We start from the raw sequence: 15,847 nt of genomic DNA, 5'->3' as shown, positions 1-15,847 counted from the left end.
CATCAACGCACTCTCACTTTCATCGCGCTACGGGTAGACGTGCAGTTTATGAACAGGCAAGGCGGCGGGCAACTGCTTGGGAACCCGAGCCGATAGGGGGGCTCCCGACACTCGGAGCCTAAATGCATCAGTGACCAGCTGAATCCCCGCCCCCCTTAAACAACAAGGGTTGATTTACAATGACATCTCAGTAGAAAACCTCCCTAAAGGGGCCCCACGTCTCCTCACGTTAACCCGTGTGAAGCTGAAGGAAAATGAAGAGGAGTTATCAATCAGGAAGTTAGAAGAGGATAAAAAAAAGAGGATGAAGAAAAAAGAAAGAAAGACACACAGTTGTAAGTGACGCTACTGGCGCAGATAATGATATAATCATAACATTAACAGTCATTGTCTAACTAACAGAGACACAGACAGCAGCTAACATTAGCGTCGAAATGCTAGCTGAACCGAACGCTAACTAGTAGAAGCAGTGCTTCAAAGGTGCTGATGAGGAATTTCCCGCTGTGGGTTTAGTACCACAAGAAAACTATTTAACTTCTATACTTTATATTTTGTTTATAATGTGAGTTATTTACAGTGCAATGTATAGCTTTTTTTTTTAAGTTATTTACAGAATTTTATTTTTTCTATTTATTTATATTGTCTTATAATGTGAGTTTATTTTTTTTACTAGGTTTGTATAGGTTTTTACAAGTTATTTACAGTATTTTATTGTTCTTTACATTTATATTTTCACATACTTTATCTATCTCTCTGTTCCTACAACAATATAAAGAGAAAATTAGAACTTTTTTGGCATATATACGAATTGTGATTAATCGTGATTGATCGTGATTAATCGTATCCAAGTTAGGGATGGGGCCGATCCGATCCAGTATCGTATCGGGTTCCGATACAGACTAAATTGACGGATCGGAAATCTGTACAGTTGGATCGGAAATTTCCGATCCGTGTGTGTGTGTGCTGAAATGTCTCCACAAGTGATTCACTGAATGCTCTGTTGGCTGGCTGCAAAAAGTGGAATGGGTTTCCTGAACTGAGACGTGTCTCGATGAGACGCGGAGTAATGAATCACGACTCCGTTCAGGAAATCCACTCCACAGTTTACAGCCAGCTAGCAGGCGAGCATGATTGAACCAGGAAGTTCAGCAACCTGCAACCTGCAGCCGACGTAATCCCAGCCGTCACCGTTTTAAACGCCTGCTCGCTGAGGAGAACAGTTCTGGCAGCGGCATAAAAACAATGAAAATCACACTCCTCCAAGCCAGGGTTCACGTTAGCCGGTATATATGTTGTCACGTGAATTTAGCTGGCGAAATAAAATATCGCCGGCCAAAATGTCCGGTGAAATCAATGATTAACACGGAGACGCAAATTAATTTATTTAAAACGCCGGCATCGCGTTGTGTTTGGAGTGTTTGAAGATTCACGGCTCTTCTGTGACTCTGTTTATGTGTGTGTGTCTGTGACTCCGTTCGTGTGTGCGCTCACTGTGTGTGTGTGTGTGTGTGTGTGTGTGTCGCCAGGGGTCTGTAAAGTTGCTGTAAACGTTGTAAAAGTCGTACATATCACACTTGGCTGTATAAAGGAGTTTATTAAAGCCTTATAATCAAAATGATGACAAAAACAATGATAATAATATTAAAGCAAACAGAGCATCTATATCGGAATAGTATCGGAGTATCGGCAGCTATCTAAAGTCAGATATCGGGATCGGATCGGAAGTGAAAAAAGGTGGATAGGTGCATCCCTAATCCAAGTCTGCTGAAGTTGCCGCGCAGGCGCACTCTGTAGTCTACAACGAAGTCAAGTCAGTCAAACTTTATCGAAGCTGGAATCATGGCCGAAGGAGGAGACGACAGCCCTCAGGACATATACGTATATGAAAACTCACCCATAACAATATAGTGCGGTGCTGGTGTCACATCATCATCTCAGACAACTACCGTGTGTGTCCTGCTCTCTATCAGCCGGTGATTAATCCATCTGTTTGTTGTTTTTGTGACGATGAAGTCTGCTAACATGTTAGCATAAAGATCGCTAGCTTGAAATGCTAACAGTCCACACACCAGCAGTCTCTGTGCTTTCTCTGTCCTTGTGAAGATGTTCAGCCACAGACAATTATTGTCCTGGTTTCCTTGCCTTCCTTTGTCAAACAAAGCTTTGATGACAATCACGCTTTAATTTCACACACACACACACACACACACACACACACACACACACACACACACACACACACACACACACACACACACACACACACACACACACACACACACACACACACACACACACACACACACACACACACACTCCCCTCCCCTCCCTCTCTCTCTGTGCGTGCATATTAATTAGCCATGTGTATTCTCCGTTAGCGTCAGCTGATTGGCTGAAAAAATCACCACACCCAAACTAGGAATGATTCACAGCGATAAAACAACCTTAATTCAAACACAAAGTTTATGGTTTTAAGACCCACAATACTGTGATTTGAAGCATGTAGTGGCTTCTTCAAAACTTCAACTTGTGTAATTTTGAAAAAAACATAAATCCCTAATTTTGAAAAAAAAAAAACTTTTTCCGTTTTTTTCTCGATTTGCGCTTTGCCGACTTGTGGTCTCATATCAGCCTTCAAAAAAATGCATAGCTTTTATGACTATCAATGCTTTCTGAACATATTCACACACTTTTAAAAAAATACCGCGATAATACCGAAAACCGTGATAATTCTGGTCACAATAACTGTGAGGTTAAATTTTCATACCGTGACACCCCTACTATGTGTATTTCGAAATCAGACCTTTTCCATACTTGGTGTATGCGATATGAAGCGAAACAATATTTCTTTAAAAAACGAGTTAACAACTTCAAAAAATATAACAAAAACATTGGCAAGGAAACACCAAACACAAATGGCATATAAGTGGCAGACATTTGACCCCAGCAGAGTGACGACAGGCCCTTGTAAAATGTTGTCTTTACAAGTGATGGAATGGGGCTATGAGATGGCAGAGATGCTTCAGGTACCTGTTGACACCAATGTATTATATGTGAGATGGGCCAAACACAATGGAACTGTGTATTGTCCAGGTTTAGTTGTTCGTGTGTGAGTTCATTGTGAGATGCCAGTTTTTCAGAGAATCCACCATGTTTTGTTGTCAAAGATGGGAAGTTGCTTTTGGCAACTCTTTCCTTACAAACAATAAGTCTTGATGAGCATTTCAATGCTTTTAAAATTGTGTGCACAAAAGTTAGGCCTCATGTAGTTGATGTCAAAGACCTTTTTTTCATAAAGCACTTGATATACAGACAGCATATGGTAGTGATAATTCAAATCTGTTCATTGTTCCCAGCTGTGAAATGGGAAAGTGCACAATAACGGTGAGCTTCCCACCCTTAGCGTCACATCAAGGGAATATGGCTGTTGTGTGAATAGGGTCCATTGTCTTCTTTTACATTTTTTAATGCAGTTTCTTGTATTTTATTTGAATATATGGATTCTATTTGTTGTTGAACAGGCCACAATTTTGATTTCTGATGTATGACAGGGTTCTTCTTGAAACAAATCTGCTGGAATTGACTGGCAACATGGTGGATGTATTGCAATGTGTTTTTCTGTTGCATTAGTTTGTGTAATGCAAACATGTTTTGATTGTATGATTAATAAATGTGCTAAGTTGCTTTGCTGAATTGTTTCTGATTCACTGAGTTCAGAGAAACTTCACAAATGTCACTCCAGACAAGTGATGTGCATTTTTTAATGCTGTAACATACAATTTTAATTGAGAAGCAAACAGTTAGATAATATTAAACTATATAGTGTTGAATATAATCATATTTTGAGCAAAATAGATTTCTATTTCGAGTGCCATTATTCTAAAGAGAGTATCATACTATTGTATATGGAGCAGAATACAATTTGGTGAAGAGTAAAATATGAATCAATAAGGAGGAGAATATAATTCTTGCTAGAGTGAATTCTATTTTCGGTAAAATATTATTCAGTAAAGAGTAAAATACATCACCACATTGAGGAAAGTGACTGTAGAGTTATTTTGATTTAATACAACATAGAGTAAATTATCATCATGTAGAGTACATTATGGACACTAAATAGAGTAAAAACTACTCACTCTGTGGGAAGAGTAGTTTTTACTCCATTTAGATTGGGATCAAATGTTATATTTTTTAGGGTACATTTTTCTCCAATTTGAGTCAAATTTACTATGATACATTTCCTGTGAGGTACCGTGCGATTCCCAACCCTAATAATGTGGCCGGTGAGTGTGTGTGTGTTTGTTTGTCAATTTGTTAGCAATTAATAGCTTACACTCTTCAACTCTGCAGTTACCCAAAATGCGTTTATTTCACCTGATTTAAAGGAGACCGTACAGTTCATTTACTCATATCAATCATTTGAGCACAAAGACAGCATTGTCTGTACATTTTCATACGTCAAGGTTAGTGACTCAATGAAGATGAAGAAATTGAAAGCGTCCCAGTATTTATTTGTATTAATTGATTTAACACAATAAAATGACATATTTCGGATAGGTTTTGCAACTCAGAAAAATTAGCATATGTTTTGAGTGTAAAGCTCGACGCTACAGTAAGCTAAGGAAGCAGAGAACTGCTTTATAGTATGTTTAACTTACCAGCAAGTGTTTGAAAAGCTTCGTTGGCGTTGTTCCTCAGGAAAGTTTGATAATATTCGTCCTTTTGGCTGGACCGAATCAACTGGGACTGGTTTGCCGGGGCGAGGGGCATTATTATTGTTAGTTAACCGCAGGATGTTAATGTCAGAAGCGAGCAAATGTGTCGTTCATGGCGAGATATGTCACGTCTACTGACCAAGGTTATTATTCAGAACAAAAACAAACCCGTGCGAGTCTCATCAGTTACATCCACAGAACAGACGTCTCAGCCACTTTGAGCTGTTTTGTCAAACTCAAAATACTGTAGCGTCACAAGGCCGCAGCTCCGCTAACGCGCTAAGCTAACTCACTTCTCTGTCCAAGGTGTGTGACCACCTGACACAATATGGACCCGTTCCTAGGATTACGCTTTACATTTCAATGAATGTAATGAATCCGTGACCAAAGAAATAAATGAAATAAGAACGGAAGTTGCCGAGAAGATCGCTATTCTTCTTCGTTGACTTATTTTGGCAGGTGTTAACAGTGTCGGTGTATTACCGCCACCTAATGAGCTGGAGTGTAACTCAGAAGATAAGAGGAAAGGAAACAATGAATAAATAAATAAATGAATGAATGCATTGAATAATAATGTATTTTAATGCTGTATGTTATGGAGGACCATAACTGACATATCAATAAATAAATAAATACAGGAATAAATAAATAAATGCACCAATAAATGCATAAATAAATAAATACAGAAATAAATGCATAAATAAATAAATAAATACACAAATAAATAAATAAATATAGAAATGCATAAATAAATAAATAAATGCTTTATATTTATTTCTACATTTCTGTTCACCTACATTTATGTATTTATTTATTTCTGTTCACCTACATTTATTTATTTCTACATTTCTGTTCACCTACATTTATTTATTTCTGTGTCCCTATGTTAATGACGTAGGAGGTCCTAACCTCAGTCAGACAGCATGATTGGTCAAATCGGAGAGCCAGACAAAAGCAAACGATTCCCACCCCGAGTCGTGCTACCTTTGACGTTGCAAATAAGCTCCAGTCAGGCACGGCGCCAGGATTTTTTCTCTCCACACCTGTGCCAGCGGAGAGACGGCTCAGGTTTATGAACCTGCGCTTGCAGTGTCCACCCCCGTCTTAAACATAAGTGTGCAAACTTCCCTGCTCTGCCGTGTTCGGGACGTCAGTCACGTCACCGAACGACGCCGGAAGGACCCGAGTAGTCCCGAGTGACGCCGAAGCCAGCGAGAGTTACCTGTTGAGTGCTGTGCACGTCTTCTTCATCTGTGACTGTATAGAACGGAGTCGAATCTGTATGAAGGTATATTTGGTGCAAAAGTCACAAGCACATGTAACTGCAGATTTCACATGCGCAAACTCAAGTCACAAATGTGTAACCGTAAAGTTGAAGTTGTACATGAAAGTCACAAATGTGTAACCGTAAAGTTGAAGTTGTAAAAAAATGTTTATACCTTGTTAACACAAATCCTTATTACAGGTACACAAATCCTTTTTACAGGTACACAAATCCGAAACAAGGCTTAGAGTGGGCGGGGCTTAGGAAGCTCTCTGCTGAGTTTTGAGCGACAGCTCGGAGTCGCAGATTCACGACATTAAAAGTGTCAAATATACGAGAAAATAAAGTCGCAGATTTATGAGATTAAAAGTACATTTCCATTTTATTAAATATATAGACTCACGCCCACCATTTCTCCCGCTGTTTATGTGTTTTATACATATGAACCGTATCTATATCAGTTCAGTCTGTGGGCTCCCGGCTGCCTCGCTGCGCTGGGGGAGAGACGGTCTTTGTGTGTGACAGCGGCTGGATAACCTGCCTTCACCAGCAGACTCAACCAGAATAGTTTTAATATCGGTTCCATGAGAAGAAATCAACAGTGTTTAACTGATTAATTTACTTTTTTTCTTCGCCCAGGCAAAGCCGTGATCGCGCACCTATCTCTGAGGAGAGGCGGAGGAGGGTGCCGTGTCTCGCCAAGCGTAGCGACAACAGTAGTGACAACAACACACTGGCGTGACAGATTTTAATTTTTTAACTTTATTTTCTTTAGTTAGTTTTACAAATAAACTTACAACAGTAAGTGAGTAGTAGTACAGGGAAGAAACCTTAATATCGGACAAGGCTTGATTAGTTAATAGTGTGAAAAGGTGAAAAAAATGTTTAACAGCGGAGCTCCAGGGGGTGTTTGTTCACAATACCAACAAACGAGAGAACGGAAATTTCCTTGTTTCGTATTGAACCAAAATACGAAAAAACGGAAACAGCGCCCCTATTTCCTTGTTTCGTATTCAACCCAAATATGAACAAACGGAAACAGTGCTCCTATTTCCTTTTTTCGTATTTAACCAAAATACGGAAAAACGAAAGAAACAAAACAAAATAACGGCCCAAATTTGTTTTTTGCAAATTCCTTCTTTTGTTTTTCGTTTCTTAATTCTCGAGACGGCGGCTGACAGACCGGAAGCGGAAGTGAAGTGTAAAAACTTCAAAATAAAAGCGTGCTAATTTATTTTCATACAGATTATATTATATTCTCTTTATACACTGTAATGTAGTACATGTATTTTTGTGAAAAGTGAAACTATAACAGCTGGTTGTTTGGGAGAAGGACATGTAGGCTATAATTATTATTTTAGCTGAGTGTGTGAATGGATATTGTAGAAAACGTTTACCCTGCCGAAATAAGCTAGCATCTAATGTCACCAGCAGAGGTCGCCATCAGCCGCAGTCAAGACAGACATGGCCAATAATAGTGTTAATAATTATTTGAAAATCAAAACTTGTGATTAAGTTCTAATGACTTCAGCGTCGATGTTTAGCCACAAGGTGGCGCCCGCATCCACCCAGGGATTTATTATGTTTTGTCTTATAGCCTATAACCCTGTAGGATTTGGTATACAAATATGCTGAGATGGAGCTATAGTATGTAAACTGGCTGGAATACAAATCAAACGTACCTGTCTCAAATGGATCAACATCTATGGAAGTCTTGTATTGTCGTCCCAGGGCAAAATACAGTAATGTAATAATATATATCTTTAGATGCATATTAATTATTGAATGTTTTTATTATTTAATTAAGGTTTTCTTATTCACACTCAAGTTCAGTTTTGTTCCTTCTGTTATAAACTCTTCCAATTGGTAATATTGTGTTGTGATCAGTTCAGTAATTAAGTAAGTAAGTCATTTTCATTTGACAAATGCGCTTTTAGACAGAAGTCAAGTGGAAAAGGTCACCTTGTGTCACTGGAGTGTGACACAAGGTGAGAGGGAACCCAACAATCTTCAGTGTTGCTTTGATTACACCCTGAAGCCTCTTCCTGTTGGTCTCAGGTCCAATACCATACTGTGATACAGAATGCCAAGGAGCTCTCAACACATGATGGTATTGAGAGCCTGTTACAGTAAAATACACCTGACATACTGTAAGAGACATACAGGCTGAAGATGAGCAGCACGGTGTGTTAGAGTGTGTGTGTGTTGCAGAGGGGGTGGTTCACCTGGGAGTGGGCGTGTGTGCGTGCGGAAGTGTGTGTGCGTAAAGGTGGGCACTCACCGGTGACGCGGATGAGGGGGAGAGAGAGAGAGAGAGAGAGAGAGTCAGGGTTGGGAGTAGCCGTAATTTTTGTTGACCGCTACCGCTACTCATTCATTCATTTATCACCCTTTTTTCCTGTTTAATCCGCCAGTCTCATTTTCACGTTTATCCATCCTTGCTGCGCTGTGATAGCTCTGTGCTGTTTGGTTACAATAAATGCACCTAAGCATATTTGGATCTCAGCGTATCTTTATCATAATCTACTATAGCGCGTCACAAATCTACGTACCTGAGTACCCAAACCTCATAAACTCTCAGCGGCTAAAAGGTTTGTGTTTGGAAGCCGCAACACATACAGTTAAGAGTGAACATGTCAGAGCCTGTAATGTGACTGTACATTTTGCTCATTTGAAAACAGCTTAAAGGTTGCAGGTGTACTGACAAAGGGGAGTATCATTTCAATGGTTTGAATGTGTGAAAACAAAGCAATTTTAGGCTATTCATATCTGTGTATTATGTGATTAACTAATAGAACTAGCACTTGAACCCCAACGCACAACCCAGGAAACAAATAAGTACTCAGTCAACAAAAGACTACAAACAAATTGTCATTAATCTAATCCATAATCTCAACTGAACTACTGTATATAGCACTGTTTTGAACTATAACTAACAAAAACTACAAGTAAAAAAACAAACAATTATAAAAAAATCAAATTAATATTTTCAGTGAATTAATCACAAATAGTGTCTTACACTATTCTCCTCAATCCCTGTTATTGTCCTGTCATGAAAACATGTTATGTTCACCCTTAACTGTATGTCAGGTGTATTTTACTGTAATCTCCAGCGATCCAGACATGGACCCAACAGTGAGGAGCACGGGACCTTTTTCACTTGACTTCTATCTAAAAGCGCATTTGTCAAATGAAAATTTTCACTTACTTAATTACTGAACTGATCACAACACAATATTACCAATTGGAAGAGTTTATAACAGAGGGAACAAAACTGAACTTGAGCGTGAATAAGAAAACCCTTAATTAAATAATAAAAACATTCAATAATTACTATGCATTTAAATATATATATATTATTACATTACTGTATTTTGCCCTGGGACAACAATACAAGACTTCCATAGATGTTGATCCATTTGAGACAGGTACGTTTGCTTTGTATTCCAGATGATCTGTCATGAGCCAGTTTACATACTTTCGCTCCATCTCAGCATATTTGTATTCCAAATCATACAGGGTTATAGGCTATAAGACAAAACATAATAAATCCCTGGGTGGATGCGGGCGCCACCTTGTGGCTAAACATCGACACTGAAGTCATCATAACTTAATCACAAGTTTTGATTTTCAAATAATTATTAACACTATTATTGGCCATGTCTGTCTTGACTGCGGGTGATGGCGACCTCTGCTGGTGATATTAGATGCTAGCTTATTTCGGCAGGGTAAACGTTTTCTACAATATCCATTCACACACTCAGCTAAAATAATAATTACAGCCTACATGTCCTTCTCCCAAACAACCAGCTGTTATAGTTTCACTTTTCACAAAAATACATGTACTACATTACAGTGTATAAAGAGAATGGTATATAATCTGTATGAAAATAAATCAGCACGCTTTTATTTTGAAGTTTTTACACTTCACTTCCGCTTCTGGTCTGTCAGCCGCCGTCTCGAGAATTAAGAAACGAAAAACAAAAAAAGGAATTTGCAAAAAACAAATTTGGGCCGTTATTTTGTTTTGTGTCTTTCGTTTTTCCGTATTTTGGTTGAATACGAAAAAAGGAAAAAGGAGCATTGTTTCCGTTTGTTCATATTTGGGTTGAATACGAAACAAGGAAATAGGGGCGCTGTTTCCGTTTTTTCGTATTTTGGTTCAATACGAAACAAGGAAATTTCCGTGCTCTCGTTTGTTGGTATTGTGAAAAAAACGGATTATACTTTAGTACCCGGACCGGATGGGCTCTACATCAGACAATATTTATATCTGTTAAAATTGCTTGTGATATATTGTCATGATGCGGTCTGATGCGCCCCCGTGTGGCCAATAGAGAATATCATTTCTATTCATCTTTCTTACTGTATTTCATGTATAGTACCATTTGTGTGCTTAGTTCAGTTATATTACTTTATAATGTACTAATACATTATTGTTCCTTTATTTATATACTTCAGGAAACCACATAACAACACATCCTGTACACTGTTCCTATTTGTGGGCAATAAAGAAGATTAAACGAAACCTCTGGAGTAGCTGCAGTTTTTCTGACAGAAGACTAAGGTCAGACTGTGTACGCCAGCATCAAAATAATAATAATTTACAATTAGCGCAAGCTCGTTCGCACTGCACGCACACACACACACGCTTGGACACGCACAGCCACTGGAGAGAACAGCTGTTGTCACAATGTAGGCTTACGTTACAGGTGACTGGTCACACACTCATCCTACAAACCAGCCTTTGAGCACCACAGACAGCGGCCAAAGCTCCATAGTTACCTTACTGACCCGCCCTCACCTATTTCATTCACAAAAACGGGCCGTGTCTCGTCCTCCGCAATGCGTGCACCATCATGTGAGAGCGCAGGGAGCCTGGACAGCAGGATCACCTTTTCGTGCACAGCTTATTTAACCTCGCTTCTTTAACCCCCCTACCCTGATCTTGTCCCCTCACACACACACACATATACATTTATATATTCTATATTTTATAAAATATAAAATAAAATGCTTGAGGGGCTTAACTGGGGCTACACAGATTTTTGACGGGGCTATAGCAACCCCTATCCCCGGTGTAGCAGGAATCAGCGCCACAGGCAGAAGAAGTAGACCCAAATCGAGCACACTCCTGTAACCAATCATGCTGTCTGACTGAGGTTAGGACCTCCTACCTCATTAACAGACGACACAGAAATAAATAAATGTAGGTGAACAGAAATGTAGAAATAAATAAATGTAGGTGAACAGAAATAAATAAGTACATAAATGTAGGTGAACAGAAATGTAGAAATAAATATAAAGCATTTATTTATTTATTTATGCATTTCTATATTTATTTATTTATTTGTGTATTTATTTATGCATTTATTTGTGTATTTATTTATGCATTTATTGGTGCATTTATTTATTTATTCCTGTATTTATTTATTTATTTATGCATTTATTTATTTATGTATTTATTTATTTATTGATATGTCAGTTATGGTCCTCCATAGTATGTCGTAGGTATATTTAAATGGATTATCATTGCCCTCCATTCAGCCCGTGATGTTTCGAATAGTGAATTAAATAGGGGCTTTTTCTGCCACTAAAAATCGAATTTCCTCCTCTTCTAAGCATAAATCCTACACCCATTCATCCTTTCCAAAGAAGTGTGTAGTTAAGCCCATGTGTGCCCTTTAAACTGGTAATGACTGTCTTTCCCTTCTGGCTCCACACCAGTGGTTTTTTGGATAGCGTAAAGATGTTGTCCAGTTTCATTTTTTCATTTTTGCATTTTTTGTGCTTGCTTTACCAGTAGTTTCACCTGGAGTTAAGCTTAAAGAGTTAAGTATAAAAAGACAGCATCACTGGAGCCCGATTCAACGAGTCACCATGGCAACGGGAAAGAGGAGGGCTATGTTTTTCACCCCACTGGAGTTGAAAATATTAATGTGCTCATACAGTGAGTTTGAACGTGTTGTTCGAAGAAAGTGTAAAACCACTGTCAATGTTTAAAACTTTGCAATCACAATAATATTACAGGGGGAAACGGCTTGAGTGGTAGCCTATTCATTTATTTCATTTAGGTGGGAGAAGCTCACTTGGCAGCAGCTTAATATGAAACATAAAAATATTGGTCAAACAGGTGACCTTGGCATAATCTCATGGGGGTACCTCATTTTGATCATGTTTTACATTGTAAAGTAAATATTAAGTGGCTGTTTGACTGTACAGTTGTTTTATCCCCAACAGCGGTTTTCACACACATAAATGACTTCTCATCTATATCGTTTTGTCGCTCACCACCTCTAACGGAGGCAGAGGAGCTGGTCCTAAGCCAGAATTTAGGAAGGCCAGTGGCTGAGGGAATCCCTGGAGGGAGCTCATTCTCTGAGCTCACCCCCCAAGACACACATGCTTTTATAAAATGTAATACGCCTGGACCTATATATTTTTATTTTTTTGTTAAGCCTATTATTTATTTCCCTTTCATTACTTTTTTTTTACTTTTGTCCTAACAGATTCTGATGGTTCTATCTGCCTGGTGGAGCCCCCTCACTCCACAACAGACCTTGTAACTGTAAGTAGGCAATACTCCAAAGATTTTGTCTAATGGTAATTTAAATTATACTGAAACGTATTAGTCATCTAGGCCCTAGGGTGAAGAGTACTAGGGAACTGTATCTGCTGCCTTTACAGAGGGGGATCCAGAAAGGCCTATAGAGGTAATATCTTGATATGTTACTGATAGTTCTCTTCCCATTTACATTTTTTAACATGCTGGTGTAGGCCGATCACGATAACACATTTTTGCATTTTTTGTGCTTGCTTTACCAGTAGTTTCACCTGGAGTTAAGCTTGTGCACCACAAGTATAAAAAGACAGCATCACTGGAGCCCGATTCAACGAGTCACCATGGCAACGGGAAAGAGGAGGGCTATGTTTTTCTCCCCACTGGAGTTGAAAATATTAATGTGCTCATACAGTGAGTTTGAACGTGTTGTTCGAAGAAAGTGTAAAACCACTGTCAATGTTTAAAACTTTGCAATCACAATAATATTACAGGGGGAAACGGTTTGAGTGGTAGCCTATTCATTTATTTCATTTAGGTGGGAGAAGCTCACTTGGCAGCAGCTTAATATGAAACATAAAAATATTGGTCAAACAGGTGACCTTGGCATAATCTCATGGGGGTACCTCATTTTGATCATGTTTTACATTGTAAAGTAAATATTAAGTGGCTGTTTGACTGTACAGTTGTTTTATCCCCAACAGCTGTTTTCACACACATAAATGACTTCTCATCTATATCGTTTTGTCGCTCACCACCTCTAACGGAGGCAGAGGAGCTGGTCCTAAGCCAGAATTTAGGAAGGCCAGTGGCTGAGGGAATCCCTGGAGGGAGCTCATTCTCTGAGCTCACCCCCCAAGACACACATGCTTTTATAAAATGTAATACGCCTGGACCTATATATTTTTATTTTTTTGTTAAGCCTATTATTTATTTCCCTTTCATTACTTTTTTTTTACTTTTGTCCTAACAGATTCTGATGGTTCTATCTGCCTGGTGGAGCCCCCTCACTCCACAACAGACCTTGTAACTGTAAGTAGGCAGTACTCCAAAGATTTTGTCTAATGGTAATTTAAATTATACTGAAACGTATTAGTCATCTAGGCCCTAGGGTGAAGAGTACTAGGGAACTGTATCTGCTGCCTTTACAGAGGGGGATCCAGAAAGGCCTATAGAGGTAATATCTTGATATGTTACTGATAGTTCTCTTCCCATTTACATTTTTTAACATGCTGGTGTAGGCCTGTCACGATAACAAATTTTGCTGGACGATAAATTGTCTCAGAAATGATTGCGATAAACGATAATATTGTTGTTCTGAGATAATTTTAATCGAATACAATGATAATGGTATAATAATGCAGGTACACCTTTTCAAAGAGAAATAAACTTTTATTTTTAAAGAATATTTAACACTAGAACACAATAAATTAACAAACAACCAAAAGCAATAAATAAAATGGACTCTCAGTCTCTGTTAACAAAAAATGAACTGGAATATGAACTGGAATAAAACTGCCAGGACCTTTGTAAACAAAGTTATGAAACAGATGCCTCAATAGGCCATATGCAAAAATCCTTTTAGAAATAATTTCTCAGAGAGAGATTTTATGGCAGATTCCGAGCAAGAAATACCAACATGTTGACTTTGTGTGGCTTAAGACAGGATCTCTCAGGAGTAGCAATGTTGCCAGCTGTGCTAAACATTCTCTCTGAGCTGGTGCTAGAAACTGCCATACAACAACACCAGGAGCGTGCGCATGCGCTGAAACTTCCTTCTACTTCTCTCTAGTAGCGCTGAATAGCCCACAGTCGAAAAACCACAACATTAACTCGGCGTAATTGCTGAAATGACTCCTGGATAGGTATCAGAGCAGCTAAGGCAACTTGAATGTCCGACTGATAGATCGAATCCGACATGTTTGTTGTTGTTTGGCTGCACATGGATCTGACGTCAGCGTACATAGGGATAGCCAGCGTGACGTGGCTGAAGTTGGTACCACATTCGCCCCCGGTTCGAATGTGTTGCCAACTTCAGCGTCGAATGCGGTGCCAACTTCAGCGTCGTACCAGCGTGAGCAGCTCAGAAAACACTTTTGCGTTTTCAACCCTTTAGACGGGAACGCGACAGCGGAGCGTTTTTAAGATTTCCACTCTGGAGGGAGGGTTAATTTTTTTGTGTTTTTAAGCCCCAAAAACGCTGTCGCCGTCTAAACGAAAGGCTGATAAAATATTTTGTCGGTTTCACCCGGGAGCGTTGCCGTGTAAAGCCAGCAGAGAGGGAGAGAGAGAGAGAGAGAGAGGGAGAGAGAGAGAGAGAGAGAGAGAGAGAGAGAGAGAGAGAGAGAGAGAGAGCGAGAGAGAGAGAGAGAGAGAGAGAGAGAGAGAGAGAGAGAGAGAGAGAGAGAGACGGGGAAAACAAAAAAGTATGCAAATGGCATTTATCGCGGCCAGAAAAATGATCGAGCTAATTTTAATTATCCTGCGATTAATTGATTTATTGAATATCGCGACAGGCCTATGCTGGTAGAATATAAGCCCAATGTATACTTCTGCGTAAAGTGCTCTAAGTAGGAGACCCCTCTACACAGTAAACCCGAATAAGTTCTCAGAACAAAAAAAAATTGAGGCAATCGATTGCCTCAATTGTTTTATTGTTAAGTTGTTTAACTTAAAAGTCAGAATTTTCCAGAACTTAAAGGTTTGGATAATTTGCTCTTGTACCTATTGATAACGGTGTTATTTAAGTTCTCATTTAGCTCAACACAAATATTTGCAGTTAATATGACAGTTTTTCTGTTAAAACAACTCAATTATTTATAGTTATATTACATTTTATAGTTTTCTACTGGAATAAGTTCACAGAACTTAAAAAAACAAGTATGCAACCACACAATTTATGTTATCCAAACTCATGTTAATTAGTTTTTGTTGCCATTGTTTTAAGTATATGTTATTCAATGATGTTGTTTTTGTTTACTTAAAAACACCCAGACAGTTTACCACTTTGCAAAATTCACAAAGCTAGTAGTAGATAGTAATCCATTTACCTGTTCATCGTGGATCTGCCGTCTTCCTAGTTTTCAATGCCTTCTGTCTGAATATGGTCATCAGTCGAGGAAGATGGCGGTCGAGCTCAGCATAGATTGTGTTGAGCAGGTTCTGATTTGTAATCCCTTGGAACTCGGTACAACTACATTGAAATACAGTAACAGCAGGAAGAGAATAAAGTAAAAAAAAAAACTAGCACACTAGTGACTCATGAAGTAAGGGCAAGCAACTAAAAATGGAAAAAACCTGAAAAAACGA

General features: G+C 38.8%; 1 protein-coding gene across 1 annotated transcript in view; it reads right to left on the bottom strand.

Annotated features, from left to right (window-relative positions):
• LOC310928690 (peroxisome biogenesis factor 10-like) overlaps window positions 1-5,037 on the bottom strand; it is a 44,179-nt gene extending 39,142 nt beyond the window's left edge. The window contains exon 1 of the mRNA XM_083891329.1: window positions 4,659-5,037. Within this exon, the coding sequence (XP_083747455.1) occupies window positions 4,659-4,770 (112 nt within the window). The 5' untranslated portion in view covers window positions 4,771-5,037. The remainder of the gene's footprint in view (window positions 1-4,658) is intronic.
• Between the last annotated feature and the right edge of the window lie 10,810 nt (window positions 5,038-15,847).

This window comes from Microchirus variegatus (genome assembly GCF_963457635.1).
Source record: "Microchirus variegatus genome assembly, chromosome: 6".
Classification (NCBI taxonomy): domain Eukaryota; kingdom Metazoa; phylum Chordata; class Actinopteri; order Pleuronectiformes; family Soleidae; genus Microchirus; species Microchirus variegatus.
This window is presented reverse-complemented; position numbering and strand designations above follow the sequence as displayed.